At 39.7% G+C, this 15,122-nt stretch overlaps 1 protein-coding gene across 10 annotated transcripts in view; it reads right to left on the reverse strand.

The window, feature by feature from the left end:
* Positions 1–286: 286 nt before the first annotated feature.
* The window catches only part of TTLL7 (tubulin tyrosine ligase like 7), a 202,131-nt gene continuing 187,295 nt past the window's right edge, over positions 287–15,122 (reverse strand). For 9 of the 10 annotated variants that reach the window (XM_089515542.1, XM_089515539.1, XM_089515544.1 and 6 more), the window contains 3 exons: positions 9,667–9,827; positions 6,220–6,393; positions 287–567 (listed from right to left, as the gene is read on the reverse strand). In XM_089515542.1, coding sequence (XP_089371668.1) covers positions 453–567; positions 6,220–6,393; positions 9,667–9,827 — 450 coding nt within the window. In that variant the 3' untranslated portion in view covers positions 287–452. Of the gene's footprint in view, positions 568–3,604; positions 3,888–6,219; positions 6,394–9,666; positions 9,828–15,122 lie in introns of those variants that run through there. The other variant, XM_089515543.1, reaches the window with a different exon arrangement.

The following is a 15,122-nucleotide window of genomic DNA, read 5'->3' on the forward strand; positions in this document are numbered from 1 at the left end:
ATGAACAAGTAATTGATAAGTAAAGCTACCTTATATGTTTTACAAGGAAGACTACATTTATCTTTCTGCTGGACACTGGGTGCGTATAGGTCTGTGCGGGACTGAGTATTGTTCAGCTTCTGCTTTGCCAGTTTGATTACTCTGCTTAAGCAATCCATTACTATCACACACATTTCCCATCAAGTAACTCTATGATGAAAACAGCACTTTTAGTTGGAAGAAGTTGCTTTGAAACCTAGCAAAATCTAGATACCCACACATCTCTGTAAACATTTTAATAAGGTTTATTATATTTCCAGAAAGGTTAATTGTTTACAGCAGGTTTTTGAGCTACATTTTACATACTGTAATAAATATATAACAGTGTCTATGTTCAGTTCCATCGCACATTTGAAATTTAAAAGGAAAAAAATAAAACCAATTGCACATTATATATAACATTCCCTTTTGTTTCATGAATGGTCATATCTAGGTGTAAACAAGATAGAACGAGTCATTCCAGATGAGCTACACCCAAAACCAGTGGAAGGTTTCATGATGAACTGCAAAGGTCCTGGCAGTGAATACCTTTAAATAAAGAAGAAGAATGAGTGAGGGGGGAAAAAACAAGAATTCAACAAGTATCTTCATTTCAGCCAAATGTTTTGAGTCAACAACTCTGGACTCGTGCAGGTAAGGAACTGTCAGACGTGTTGGTCCTCCAGATGTGTTGTTGTGGACCTTCACCCCTCCAGATCACCCTTTTTCTAGCCCCTGCACCATAAGGCAAGTTGCCACTCCTGGAACCCTCTGATATTCCCCTGAACATCAAAAAGATATCTGTTTTCCAAAACCAGAAGAAAATGTCTGCCCACTTCTCTTTCTTTGCTTTTATATTTTTGGGATTTTTGGTAGTCATGTTGCTCTCAAAGAATCCCAGGGACAGAACATAGACAGAAAATAGACCCTTGGACCAGCTGCAGTTGCCCTCATGTCTCCAATAAGAAAACAGCCCACCATCACCACTCCCAGCAGTAACAAAACAATACAGTCAGTCTTCAATATCCACAGATTCTGCATCCACAGATTCAGCCAACCACCATTCAAAAATAATCATACACACACACACACACACACACACACACACACACACTATCAAAAAGCAAGCATTTGTTTTCTTATTCTATATAAGGGACATGATTTTATTGCCCTATTGTATATAATGGGACAAGCATCCATGGAGTTTGGTATCCACAGGGGGGTCCTGGAATCAGTGGTTATGGAGAGCCCACTGTCCCTTTATTGACTTGCCCTAAAAAGTGAATACTTTACACATTGAGATTTAATTCACAGAAGATTGGATGCATATCAGGATAGTATCCTAAGGCCTTCCGATATATAGAGATATATTCTTTCCTTGTAACCTATCTTTAAGTTAGAATTCACCTTCACCTAGAAAACACAATTTTGAGGGAAACAGAAGGTATGGGAAACCATTATTATCTCCAACATTACTGTCTTGAAGTAGTGCCATTTTTAGACACATTTACTGGATAGTGTTTTGACATCAGTTATGACAAGAGACACAAACACCGCACCTCCATTCCCACCACATATCTGCTCACTTGTTGTGCTGCTTTTTACAGGCTAGACAACAACTACATTGCTGCCATCTTATGAGTCATTTAAAAGGTGTGTGCAGGGAGAATTTTAAAAAAAACATCTCATGAACCTGTTCCCTCTATTTCCTCTCAAACTCTTGTCTTTTAAAAGGCAGTGAGCAAACTTACATATATTTGTCACTGTTACTACTTATTGCAATTGCTCAGGGTTTGGGAGAACACAAACAGTGCAAAATTCTTCCATTACTCCAAAAATGAGTTATCGTTTGCACAAACCCCAACCTGAAAACACTGTTAATAAATTCTGATAAAACAGACTAAACTAGACTGTTACTTAATGAAGCTGTGACATAGCCAGCACCTCATTGTCATGATTTTTAGCAAACTGCTAATTTGCCATTCATCAATGACTTTCTCTGATTTATTTGCTTTAAAAAAGCAGACTATATTAGCAGAAGCAGAACTTGAGTAAAATCTTACAAACAATAATTTATCATGAATTGTCTAATAATTGCCATTTAATCTATTTCTCATTACAGATGTACTATAATTATTTGCAGTTATTAGATAAATGCTCTAAAAGTACATAAAATAATACATACACTAAGTGGAAGCTGCGTAACGATGAATGCATTATGCTAGAATTGATTACAACTGCTGCACATAATAAAGCACTATTTAGAAAGTATTACATCAGTGTATAGAACCCTATTGATGGATGAATGCTCAGTATTCTGGAACAATCATGTTGATTAATCCTACAAAGTTACGAAGCAATGTCACAAGAGCGTACGATGGAATCAGACCACTGCTACCAAAAGCTTCTTGTGACTTTAATACAAACAAAAGCCCTGTTCTAGTGGGATGTTGTATACATTTAAAGTTTCCTTCCTGCCAGACCGAATCCAATGAAGTGTGTAAAATGGCAGCATTAGTGCCTAGGGCTGCATTCAAATACTATTAAACACCGTCACAGCCAATGGAGAGATCCCATTAAATTCAATGTATTATGGGTTAAGAAGGAACTTTGAGTTGTTCCAAGAGCTAAAAGGGGGAAAATGGACTCTTTGTTTAAAAAAAAAAAAAAAAAAAGGAGGGGGGGGAGATATTAAGAAATGTTGCTGTCCTGACACATGAAATAAGACTTTTTCACAGTATTTCATTAAACCATTTGCTAATAGATACATAATAGCTGCAGTGCATAAGATTGGTTTGATCTGATCATCTAAGTTCCATGATAATAATGCTCTCTTGTATAAATTATGAAAAGAAAAACGAGTCTTTGGGCATCACTGATCAATCAGCTAGGATTATTACGCAACTAGTGATAAAGTATTCAGCAAGCAAGTTTGTTTCCCCGTGGCAGAGTTATCTCTTCCCTAATACATGCTTCTTTTTTTCCCAGCTGACATCAATTCATGTGAGACTGGTGGCAACATTTACATGATAGAATTGCAAGCACATTTCAGCTCCCAAGGATACCAATATCTATTGTCTCAAACAATCTCAAAGAGCTCAGTATAGCTTTGAAGAGGTTTGAATTTGTACTTGGCATTTAGTAATCCTATTTAGCAAATAGATGCAATCAGTGGGAATCAAAAGATAATCGTTACCCACAAGAATTAAAGTGGCAATTTCGGCAGTGAATCCTCCCAACCAGGACAGAAGCATTGCAGAGCACAAGGCATATCTCTTCAATTTAGTGATTTTTATGTTTGTTTGTTTGTTTGTTTTAAAATAACTTGCTTTCTGTCCAAGAAAAAGTTCCTTTTATGAGGGCTTGGCTATCCCCAAACCAGCATGGCCAAAATGGTTTTTAGAATGGAAATTTAAAAAGTGGATTTAGGACAAGTTATGCACAGCATGAGGCTTATTCTCCTCCCCATAAACAACCCCAAATCCTCATTATTGTTATCTGTTTTTAGCAGCACAGGGTGAAGTGTGGCCTTACAGATGTTACTGAATTGCAACTCCCAGCATCCCTCACCATTGGCTATCCCTGCTAGGGCTGCTAGGAGGTTCAGTCCGAAATCATCTGGTAGGCTGCATTGTCCCCCCACTCTGGTCTTGAGGCAACCAAAGATATTAAAGTTAGGCTTCTGTGAATTACAGGTGGACCTGATTCTGTTGGCGTGTAGATTTATTTTAGATGATGAAAATTATCACATGGCTATTCAGACATCCAATCTGTAATCATTCTTTTTCACCTTGCACTAGTTTTAGAGACTTACCATTTTGATAATGCGGCTGCCTTTTATGTTTTAGTGCCTCTCTTTCACACACATGCTGCCAAAGACAAGTGAAGCATCTGCTAAATAAAACGTTCTCAAGGCAAGTGTTTGAAGACATAGGAATAGTTTTGTACCATACTGCTCCCTCCTGTGGTGGAAGCACTCCACAACTTAGCAAAGAGTAGAGCCAGGAGACTGGCAGAAGTACTACACCCAGAACTAGATGCTCTAGGATGAGGACTTGGGGTACAAAAATCCCCTCCTAGCAGAGCAGTGACACCCTTCTGAATTTTAGCTGGGAAGGGGGGAGTCTCTTAAAGTGTGCATCATTTGGATGGCAGTGCTTTTGTGGTAGTTGTCTAGGCCAGAATGCATGCTAGTATAACAGATTCTAAGGAAAGCACCCCAGTCCTTATGGTGCTTCTTTCTGAAAGGATTTAAAAGTACTCTCTGTTGAACTAGTCCAATGGTATTGACCCAGGCCATCTGATGTGGAATTAATTTCCAACAGTAGCCAATACAATGATTTTGAGAAAATGGGCTCTGAACTGAGGGAGTTACTTTTAAGTAACGTTTAACTTCCTCTATGATTTTGTTTAATCCCCGTTTAAGTGATATTTCAAATCAAGATTGGGAAACTCATCCTGAGGCCCTCAAGATATTATTCCAAATTCCAAGATATTATTCCAAATTCCAAATTATCCAAATTACTCCAAATTCCATTATCCCATGTCATCATGCCTCCAACTGTCAGGAATGATGGAATCGGTAGACTAACATCATCTGGAATCCTACAGGTTCCCTACCACTGGTTTTAAAGCCAACATCTATCACTACAATGTGAAGCAATAAAATCTGTATGCTAGTTTCCCACTATATGAAGAAATACTCCCCCACCCCCACCCCTTTTCTTTGTCTGTTGAATCACTTAAGGGAACAAAAATCACCTTTGCCCTAAAGGAACAGAGATGCTCTATAGAGAATTAGACAAGTCCAGTGATATTCCATTTTGCAAGGTTTTAAATCACTGAGGATCAATCCTTCTTCCGCCCTCCTCCAAATATTAACTTTTCATAGAGCAAAATATTGGCAATCTCCCTCTTTATTGACCCTGAGCTACAGGCAGCCATTCACAGGTTTAACCCAATGATTGCAGTGCTTTCCACATAGAACAAGGTGCTTCTAAAACCACAAGCCCAGTCAGAAAACTCAATAATAAGAGCAAAACCCTACAAGGCAGGGGAGAGTAAGTTTTCAATGCTATAACCAACTGAAAAGTGCCCTTATACTTGCTAAGAAGGTGTGTATGTTTCAAAATAAAAATAAAAAATAAACTTAGCTATGTGCTCCGTGAATCATTTTTTTTGAAAAAAGAAACATCAAAATGAGGTAATTCTCATATCAGATTAATAACTCTAGGTGTAATCATGTTAGCAGGCATAACTAAGCAAACACAGGTGGTAGCGGCAATGTAGGCTATGGGGGACACAATCAACCCTCAAGATTGATGGGGCCACACTGAACCCCAGGAGCTTTGACATCTGAGTCACTTCCTGTTGAAAAAAAAAGGATTATCCTAGATCTAAAAAGGTTCAGATAGAACAAAAAGTGGCAAAATTACTCCCAACACCTGCAGGAGCATTTGCAGACAAAATATAAGGGCTACAAAAACAGCCTTGGGGCCTCATACAGTCCCTGCCCTGCACTTTCCCAACTCCAAGTGTTATATGCCTGCTATACTGAAGCTGCACTGGGACTATCAAATCCTTGCCATCCTGCATTATGGCCCTTCAGATGTTGCTGGACTGTAGTTCCATTATCCCTCACCAAAGGCTGTGCTGCCTACAGCTAATGGGACCAAGGTGGACAGCCACAAGGTGCCCACTCTGTTTCAGATTACAGCATTAGTGAAGAGAGTAGTGAAAAGCACATTAAAACAGTTAAGGACTCCAGTAAGTCATCCTTTTAATGACTATAATATAGTTGTCTTGGTGTTTGTTTCTCGATCCTAAGAAGGCCTTTTCTCATATAGGCTGAAAAGCATTGGACTTTTTCTAAAAAAAAGAGGAAGAAATAAACGATAATCTCCAAACACAATGGCGCTTGTCTCCTGAATGTTTTCAGGTTGTAAATTTTAAATGACATATTTTAAACAGATTGTTTTAATTTTAAATGAGGTTAAATGTGTCTTGCTTTGTTCTTTAAAACTGATGTGTTTTTTCACTGATGTTATGTTCTTAACTCAATGCACATTTGTTGGTCTGCTCTTGTTCCCGCTTCGATCCATGGGGAGAGATTGGTAAGAATAAACAAGTAAATAATGATGATGGTGTTGTTGTTGTTGTTGATGATGATACAGCATGCCAATATCAGGGTAGCACCAATACCTTGTATTATCCCATTCAGGGTTAATTCCAGTGAGGGACCCTCTGGAATCGGCCGAGTATTTGTAAACCACTAGCAGGCACTGTTTACAAAGCTCGACTATTCGTTGGCAACACTGGAGCTGATCGGCAGTCACCACTTCTGTGCTTTTACTGAATATCGTCTCCCAGGAGCTCCTGTTGGCATGGAAACAGACATGACCTCATGTTTTCTGTCACAAATGGCAAGCTAAAAGCTTTACTGCTCTACATGAGAGATTTCGCCATGGAGAAGGAAGAGAAATAATGCATGACCTTGCCCACTTACAGTAAAGAGCCCACCCTATTTCACCAGGCGATGGTGGGAAATATAAAATGCATATTAATAAGTTAACCTTGAGATTGAAAAAGCTATACAAGCCAGTTGTTCAGTGAGGGCCATGTGCCACAATCCTTTAGCATTCCATACAAAAATGCCTTATTGACATGTTTGCAAATTATATTTAATATAATGCAAGGACATGGATCGAGGTTCAACCAACTATGTAAAGTTCCAAACCACTTGCTAAAATAGAAACAAACTAGAATACAGAATTATGTTCGTTGGCAAAACACAGACCTTGCACTAGAATATAAGAGCCTCCCAGACTGCAGTGTCCAGCAGACGGTCATTTTTCCTGAACTTGACCTTAACGTCTTACATTTGTTTCACAGGAAATGTTTCAGGTAATGCAAGGGATTGCCTCATGCAAAGAGCAAGAAGAGTAGACTGCTGCTCAATAGTGGTTATTTTTTTCTGGTAAGCAGTGTTTTGAAGCCTCAATTCAAACAAGCTTGCATTCTCTTGGGATTCCAATGGTATTCCAAATTATTGGTCTAATAACCTGCATTATTGCCTTTGGCTGCAATCCTAAACACACTTACTAGTGGTATGTCCAACTGAACCTAAAGGAAAATTACTTCTGAGTAAACATGCTTAGGTTGCACTACCAGCCTCTCTCAAACGGCAATGTGTTCTAGTGTGTCTTTCACAATATACACTCATAGCACTTGAATTTAACTACCATTGCTGCATCCTATGTTATCCTGTGGGAGTTGTAGTTTGGTAGAGCCAGCATAATATAGAGGTTGGGACTAGGACTCTGGAGACCAAGGTTCAAATCCCCACTCACCCATGGAAACCCACTGGGTGACCTTGGACAAGTCACATGCTCTCAGCCTCAGGGGAAGGCCATGGCAAATCTCCCTTGAACAAATCTTGCCAAGAAAGCCCTGTGATAGAGTTGCATAAATGATTTGAAGGCACTCAACAATAACAACAAAGATACTAGAGCTCTGTGGCACAGAATCTGAAATAAGTCATGAAACTACAAATTTCAAGATGCCATGGAATGGAGCCATGGCAGTTATCATAGTATTAAATGTGATAAGACTATGAAAGAGACTGTTTCAAAACTATCCTGGTAAGCAGCACTTCCTAAATTCAGCCCAGTTTGGACAATTGTATCTCAGCATAATAAAGTAAGATACATGCAAGCTTTCTCCCTGTACAGTGGCTCTGAAAATATGTGAAGGTACAGTACCGTTCTGGTATGTGAAGGACAATGTGATTTTTTGGGGTGGATCAAACAATATGAAATGTTTATATGGCACCAGTGCAGTTTGGGTGCCAACCACAAAAGAAAAATTAGCAGCTTCAAAATGTATAGATTAGACTCAGTTAACATGGAAGGTCAATTGGGGAAACAAAAGAAACTTTTTAAGGAAGTCATTACATTTTCTTTTCCCAGCCAGCCTCCTTGAGCTCAGGAAGGTATGCATGCCTGGAATCTCAATTTATCTTTATGACAGCCCTGTGAGACTTATTAGAGAAAGAGGCAGTGGTCTACCCATGTCCATCCAGTGATTTTCATTGCAGAGGAAGGATTTAAATATGAGCTTCCCCAGTCAAAACCTACCATTCCACCTACTATTTCATGTTATTAGATTCCAAATTACAGTTGATGACTGAGATCCAAGTTAAGATCATTTCACAGGCACAAAAATCTAATGGGTGTCTCAAGCCAGTCACTGTCTCTCAAATCCAGCTATCTCACTGAAAAATATTCTAGAATAGAAAAATATTCAAACCAAATTTTAAAAAAAAGCGGGGGGGGGGGGGTTGAATGTCAAGAAGCTATGGCTAGCCCTGGCAAGATGAATCCTGGACTGACAGGAATCTTCAAGGTTTGGGAACTGGGACATGTTTACATGGGCCAAATACAAAGTCCTTCCATCCCCGTCCTCTCACTGGGGACTCCAGACAAGTGCAGGGCTCAAACTCCAGTTCTGGTGTGAACAGTCTGGACAATGCTAAGCCAGTTCAGCACCAAAGCCAGGATATATCCCTTTTATAATGGATTGAAATAATTCACCACGTGCTCTGGATGTTTGCAGAGGATCCCAGCTTTGTGATTGAAGCTGAGCAACTCATTCTATCCTCAGAGTTAGCAACTCACTGCTGTGGCAGTCATATCAGGCTGCACAGCTGGACACATGTGCAAACAGCCACCCAGTGTTGCAATGGTGGGCCCCAGATAACAGAGTGGGGAGGCTGTGGTAACTCCAGGGCTAATACTTCAGGTTGCTCTCAGATTATCCTGGCCTATAGACACCATCCCAGTCTACTCAAAATCCACACATGACTATTTTGCATAGGAAACATTTTATGCACAGGAAACAGCATTACCTGCCATCCACAGTTGGCCCACAGGTCAGTGGCTTCCTATTCCTGATTTAAACCCCAGCTACTTATGTTCAATGATATACGAGATGTCATGTTGGAATGTGTTTTAGAAACTGCATCCGCATTGGGGAAATAACCTGGCCACTCTGGGCCCCACAACAAGCTCCAGCTCCCAGAATTCCATAGCCTTGAGCCAGAAAGAGATAAAGCAGCACCAAACCAGGTTATTTCCCCAATGTGGATGCAGCCAGAAACAGAGTTAACAGATTTCCAGTATCTCTTGATGCTGGTGATCAAAAGAGTGTTCTCAATCTTTTTTGTCCCAGATGTTTTGAACATCCATTCTCAAATGCCCTAGCCAGCATGGCCAGTAATAAGGAACTCTGAGAGTGGAAGACCAAAATATTTGGCGCCAAAGGTGAAGAACAACGAGTTTAGAAGCCTGTAGCAAAGTAACAACACAAAAAAAAAAAACCCTACCAATCTTTTTGATCTCAATGCTGCACATTCAATAAAAGAGAAGGGGGATATGAATTCAAGCAAATTCATTATTGACAAAAAGTACTAAACCACTATCATGTCAGTATTGAGATTATGGAGACAAGTAGCCTGAGAAACATGGGATTAGTAAACAGTATTGCCAGAAAACTATGAGAAAAACAACCCACAGCAGTGATAAAAAGAAAGGTTTGTGGTTTCAGTCAAGGAAAACCATGTGGGTTTCTGTATACACAGACAGCTCTTACCCTGAATTGCAGAAACAGTTCCACAGCCCTTGGCCATGGCTCCATAGCAGGCGATTAAACACACGGTTAAAAAGTCGGTACAAATGTAAACATTCCACATCTGAAACTCTCCAGACACGCTGCAGAACTGAACGAATGCTTGCTTTTACAATATCTAAAACCTGAAAAAGGATTATATTAGACAAAAGAAAAAAGGTGATGAATACTTCTTTGTAAAAAAAAAAACTTGACTAATGATGTGTCAGTAAACTTCTAGGGGAGAAAATATGTAAATGGTAGTACAGTAGTTTTAAAGTTGGGATTCTGTTATATGTTGCAACAATGGTCTGCAATTTTAAAAAACTTTTATAAAACAAATGAGATCAGATCAAAATTTCACTTAAAACTGATTTTTTTTAAAAAAAAAAAATGTAATCCTTCAAGAAAGGGCATATATCCAATGATTAGCTCCAGCTAGAACAGATGAGTATAAGCAGGATTGTGGTAAATCTGAACTTGCCAAATTTCTGCTGGTTCAAGAGCATCACTCTAGTTGGGATTAACAAATGGATTTAGGCATAGGTTTTTGCAGACAAGGCTACTCATAAGCAAAATATACAGATTTCAGCAAAACACCGAGTGAACTTTAGTTTCTCTGAACTGTGCTCCACAGCTAGTTTTCTGAATAGCACTCATTCCAGATAGGGTGCCCCTAGACCTGTTTCTCATCTCTCACATAAGCCAAGTAAAAGCAGCGCTCTAATACGCTACAGGCTGCATGCCCCTCTTTATTTTTTAAAAAAAAGTTTCGAAAAATTGTTTTCCTTTGAAAAAAGGGAAAGCAACAAACATTTATCTGAATTTAATTGCATCATGTACTTTAAAAAAAACAAAAAGGACAACCTACCTGACAATAGACAAGGGGCAAGATAGTCAGTACACAGATTAGCAAACATATCTGTCAGAAACAGTGTGCCATACTGCTGCACTGGAACTTGGTGCACAGGAAAAATAACACACACACACACACACACACACACACACCCCATCCTCATGACAATCAGTAGAGATGACACAGGTCCCAATCTGGTGTAAACTATTGTGATGACATAAGGCCAATTCAGCACCGAACCCATTTTATACCAGCCTTAAAATGAATTTTAAAAACTCACCTTTTGCTCCAGCTCTTCCCAGAAAATCCATAGCCCTCCAGCATGAGTCCAGGCAGCTGTTCACATGCACCTCTTTTTGTTCCACCCACCACTCTCACCACAGGTTGCTCTCTCTAAGGTCAGAAAGAGGCACCCAACCATGGGAGCGACACTGAGTGCCTTGTTTTCAGCCTCAGGAAGAGTGATTCACAATAGCGGAGAACACAACAGGATGTGCATGTCAACAGCCACCTGGCATCACTCTGGAATGCCCATGGCAGCTTTGGGGGCCACATTAACCCAGGCCCCTCCCAAAGTATTCTGGCCCATGTGGATGCAAAGCAGGTTTGACACACACATTTCCCCCCCCCCCCCAATATGAAACTGGGTGTCCCCCATCATTCTCTGTCAACCTAACTATCTTAAAGTTATTATTGTTAGGAGGAAGTGGGGAGCAAAAAAGCAACGAATACCATGGTTTTTTGTGGGTTTTTCAGGCTATGTGGCCATGTTCTAGCAGAGTTTCTTTCTGATGTTTCGCCAGCATCTGTGGCTGGCATCTTCAGAGAATGCTTGCCTGGAAAAAGTGGGTCTATATTTACTGTGTGAGCCTGGGAATGCTGCAACTCAATGGAGGAAAAGCAGGATATAAACTGAATTGCTGAATAAATACCATATATATTTGTGTACAAGTTAACCTCATGTATAAGTCAAGGGAAGGTTTCAGGGTCAAAATCATGGATTTTGATATGACCTGTGGAAAAGTCTAGAGTAAAACTTAGGAGGCCATAAGGAAGGATGGAAAGGGGGAAACGCCACTTCCATCCCTCCTTCTCCTTCTCTGGACATCTCCTGACCACCTAACAATGATTCCCAGTTACTGGAGGAGAGGTTTTAACATTAGATTGAGAAGGGAAACAAGCGGTATTAAATGAGGCGTTTTTCCCCATAGGAAGAGGCAAATCAGACTGGAGAGGGAAGCAAGTGCTGTTAAGTGAGGTGTTTTTTCCATGGGAAGAAGAAGCTTGCAAATCGGACTGGGGAGGGAAGCAAGTGGTGTTAAATGGGGAGTTTCTTCCATGGGAAGAAAAGACTTGCAAATCGTACTGGAAACCTCTTACACACAGAGAGAGAGAGGGGGGGGGGAACATGCCTCGGGACACCAAGAGTGGGGCATGAAGCTTGCTTGTTTTAGGACCTTTCTAACCAGTACCAGTTATTAACCCATATGTAAGTCAACCCAGGATTTTAGGGTCAATTTTGGGGCATAAATTTCTTGACTTATAGTACTTATATATGGTAAATAAAATTGGAGCATGGATGAAAGCTGGCAGAAGAAAAGTATGCAGCTATTGTGTGTTTGCTGTTGCTTGAATACGTATCCTTAATTGTCTAGTTTTAAGAATGAGCCAGGAGGGTGTAGTGGTTTGAGAGTTGCACTAGAACTCCCAGGTTTGAATGTTTGTTTGGCTTTGGAAACCCACTAGGTGACCTTGGGCAAGTCATACTCTCTCAGCTTCCAAAGAAGAATAGGACACCCCCTCTGAAAAAAATCTTGCAAATGGAACTCCATGATTTTGCCTTAAGGCTTCCATAATTCAGAAACAATTTGAAAGCATGCAATAACAACAATAAAAAACTTTCTTATTTTCAAAGCTTCTATGCTGCTTTTCTATGTATAACGCTATCCAAGGAAGTAGTGCCATACTATATATATCCACAGTCTCCACTGACTTCTATATGGCTTTCAGATGGACAGTTGGATAAGACCTCTTTAGTTTATTACTGAAGGCCATTGATTTACGGCATTAAAGGAAGACAGAACTGAAAAGAACCCCCCCCCCCTCTGTGTGTGTGTGTGTGTATTATATGAGAAATACTGTCATTCCCTTTTTTAAATGTCCATATTGAGCTTCTATTTAAAATTATGTTTGGCTAATACAAGAGATGGTAAGTGAAAGGCAGTGGGAAAGCAGAGTACAAAAACCTGCAATTGCTCTTATAAGAGCTTTAATTTGTCTTCTCTCTGTACTCAAAAGAAAATTCATAACTTGATCTGGATCCAGCTAAAGCTATTCTACCCCATAAAATATTTCTTCCTTCTTAGTGCATACTGTGTTATTTTACAACCTGGTTAATGTAATATCTGAAGGCCTGATTTCTATGACTAAGTGACATGAAGCAGACATTTTAAAAGGACCATGTGGCCACTCAGACATAGAAATCAACCCTGGGGATATATACAGATCTTGGAAGAGAATTTAAAACTATTCACATGAAACCAATTCCATCTGCCTTGGGATAGTAGCTACTTTATTTGAGTTCATTTCAGCGTTGACTACAAGTTACTGACTCACTTCTTGCTATCATTAACGTATCAATTCCAGTCTTCAGTAAATGAGGGTTAGAGGTTCATAGGCTAAACGCTAGACAATCAGCTTCCACTCAAATCAAAATGTGAAACTGTAAGCATAAAATGTTCACAGTGTCCATTTTGTGGATACCAAACTAATTGTGTATGAATTAAACTAATGGCTGATTTCAAGAAGTGGTGCCCTAAAGCACTGATTTCCTAAAAGTCATACAGCAAAAAGGCATGATAAATGAATACTTCTAAACTTCTTGTACAGACCAAAGAATGGATGGACAGACAGACAGATATCATGCTGCAGAAAAGCTAAGACATAATGGAAAGGATTATACACAATGAGCTTAGATTTACAAGGACAAAGGCCACTACACAATGTTTTATAGTCATAATTGCACTCAGGGACGTAGCCAGGGGGGGGGGGGTTCTGGGGGTCCGGACCCCCCCCTTCCATTAGAAAAAGGAATGGTGTGTGCTGCTGCGCCGCCGCACTCAAGCCCCATTATAATGGTGGCACTTAGTCTGGACCCCCCCCCTTCCTAAAATCCTAGCTATGTCCCTGTTGCACTCCAACTCCTCCTCTTTTTCAGAGAGTTTTAAAGAGAAATACAATTTGTTCCCAAATATGGAAAAACAATTGCAAAAGAACACATACATGATTTATAAGTCCAATTTGCTATTAATTTCCTCCCCAAAAATCCTTCTTTCTAACTTTGCCAGACAAATATTACCCAAATCTCTCTCTCTCTCTCTCTCGAATTGATATTCCACCTTTCTCCTGGGATGGAACCCAACGCAACTTACAATAAATTAAAATAAGGTTCCATTATCTTATTTTACAAAAGTTAAAACAAACAAACAACAGTATGATTATTTTGGAAAAAATGCAGTTAAAACACATTTTAAAATAAAAGATAATATAACATAAAATGTAATGTAATAAAAGACAGCATAACATAAAACTGAATGGGAAGTTTGCAAACAACCTTTTAGAACATTACAATGCAAACTACCCACAAACACATAACACGTGTGTCCATAAGTAAACCTTGCTTACATGATCTATCTTTGAAAGAGCCATGTCTCTTGTCATTTCCATGTCATTTCTTGTGAAAGAGATCCATTGACCCAGGGCTGGGTCTGCTCATACAGGATTCACATTAAGTTTTTTTTATTTTATTATATTCATATTCCACCTCCCACCAAAGGAGCTCAACATGGTATTTATTTGTTTATTGTATTTATATCCAGCTCTTCACAGTCCTCCTCTTCATTTTTCCTCCCATAAGGTATTAGTGTTATATAGTGGTTTGAGTGTTGCACTAGGACTCTGAAGACCAGGGTTCAAATCCCACCTCAACCACAGAAACACACTGGGTAACCTTGGGCAAGTCACAATCTCTCAGCCTCAGAGGAAGGTATTGACAAACTCCTTCTGAATAAATCTTACCAAGAAAACCCTGTGATAAGTTCACGTTAGAGTCACCACAGGCTGGAAATCACTTGAAGGCACACAACAACAATAAGCAGGATAAAAACCTTTAACAACAACCATGTCAAATGAGTTAGGTTGAGAGATATGGGCTGGTTCAAGGCCCCCCAGTGATGTAAGCCTGAGGGCAGAAAAATGTCTAATTAACAATTTGTAAGTTGCTCTGATAGCCTTTTGGCTGAAGAGCGGGCTATAAATAAATATTATTATTATATTATCTGTGGCTGAATAGGGATTTGAAACTGAATCTTTACAGTTTTAGTCAAACATTTTTGCATCCATACCACACTGGCTCTGCACTTCAATGTGGAAGGGAGTGCATAAATCCTGGGATTTGCTCCCACAGGTCTTGCATATATTGATCCTTTGGGGGGGGGGGGGCAGCAAAAACCTTCTTCTTGTTTATTCAACTTTACAATGTAACCCTTGCATTGCTGCTTGCCTACATATAACATCCAAAACCACC

The sequence above is a fragment of the Sceloporus occidentalis genome, unplaced genomic scaffold, assembly GCF_023333645.1.
Source record: "Sceloporus occidentalis isolate IW3139 unplaced genomic scaffold, rSceOcc1.0.p SCAF_3, whole genome shotgun sequence".
In the NCBI taxonomy this organism is placed as follows: Eukaryota; Metazoa; Chordata; class Lepidosauria; order Squamata; family Phrynosomatidae; genus Sceloporus; species Sceloporus occidentalis.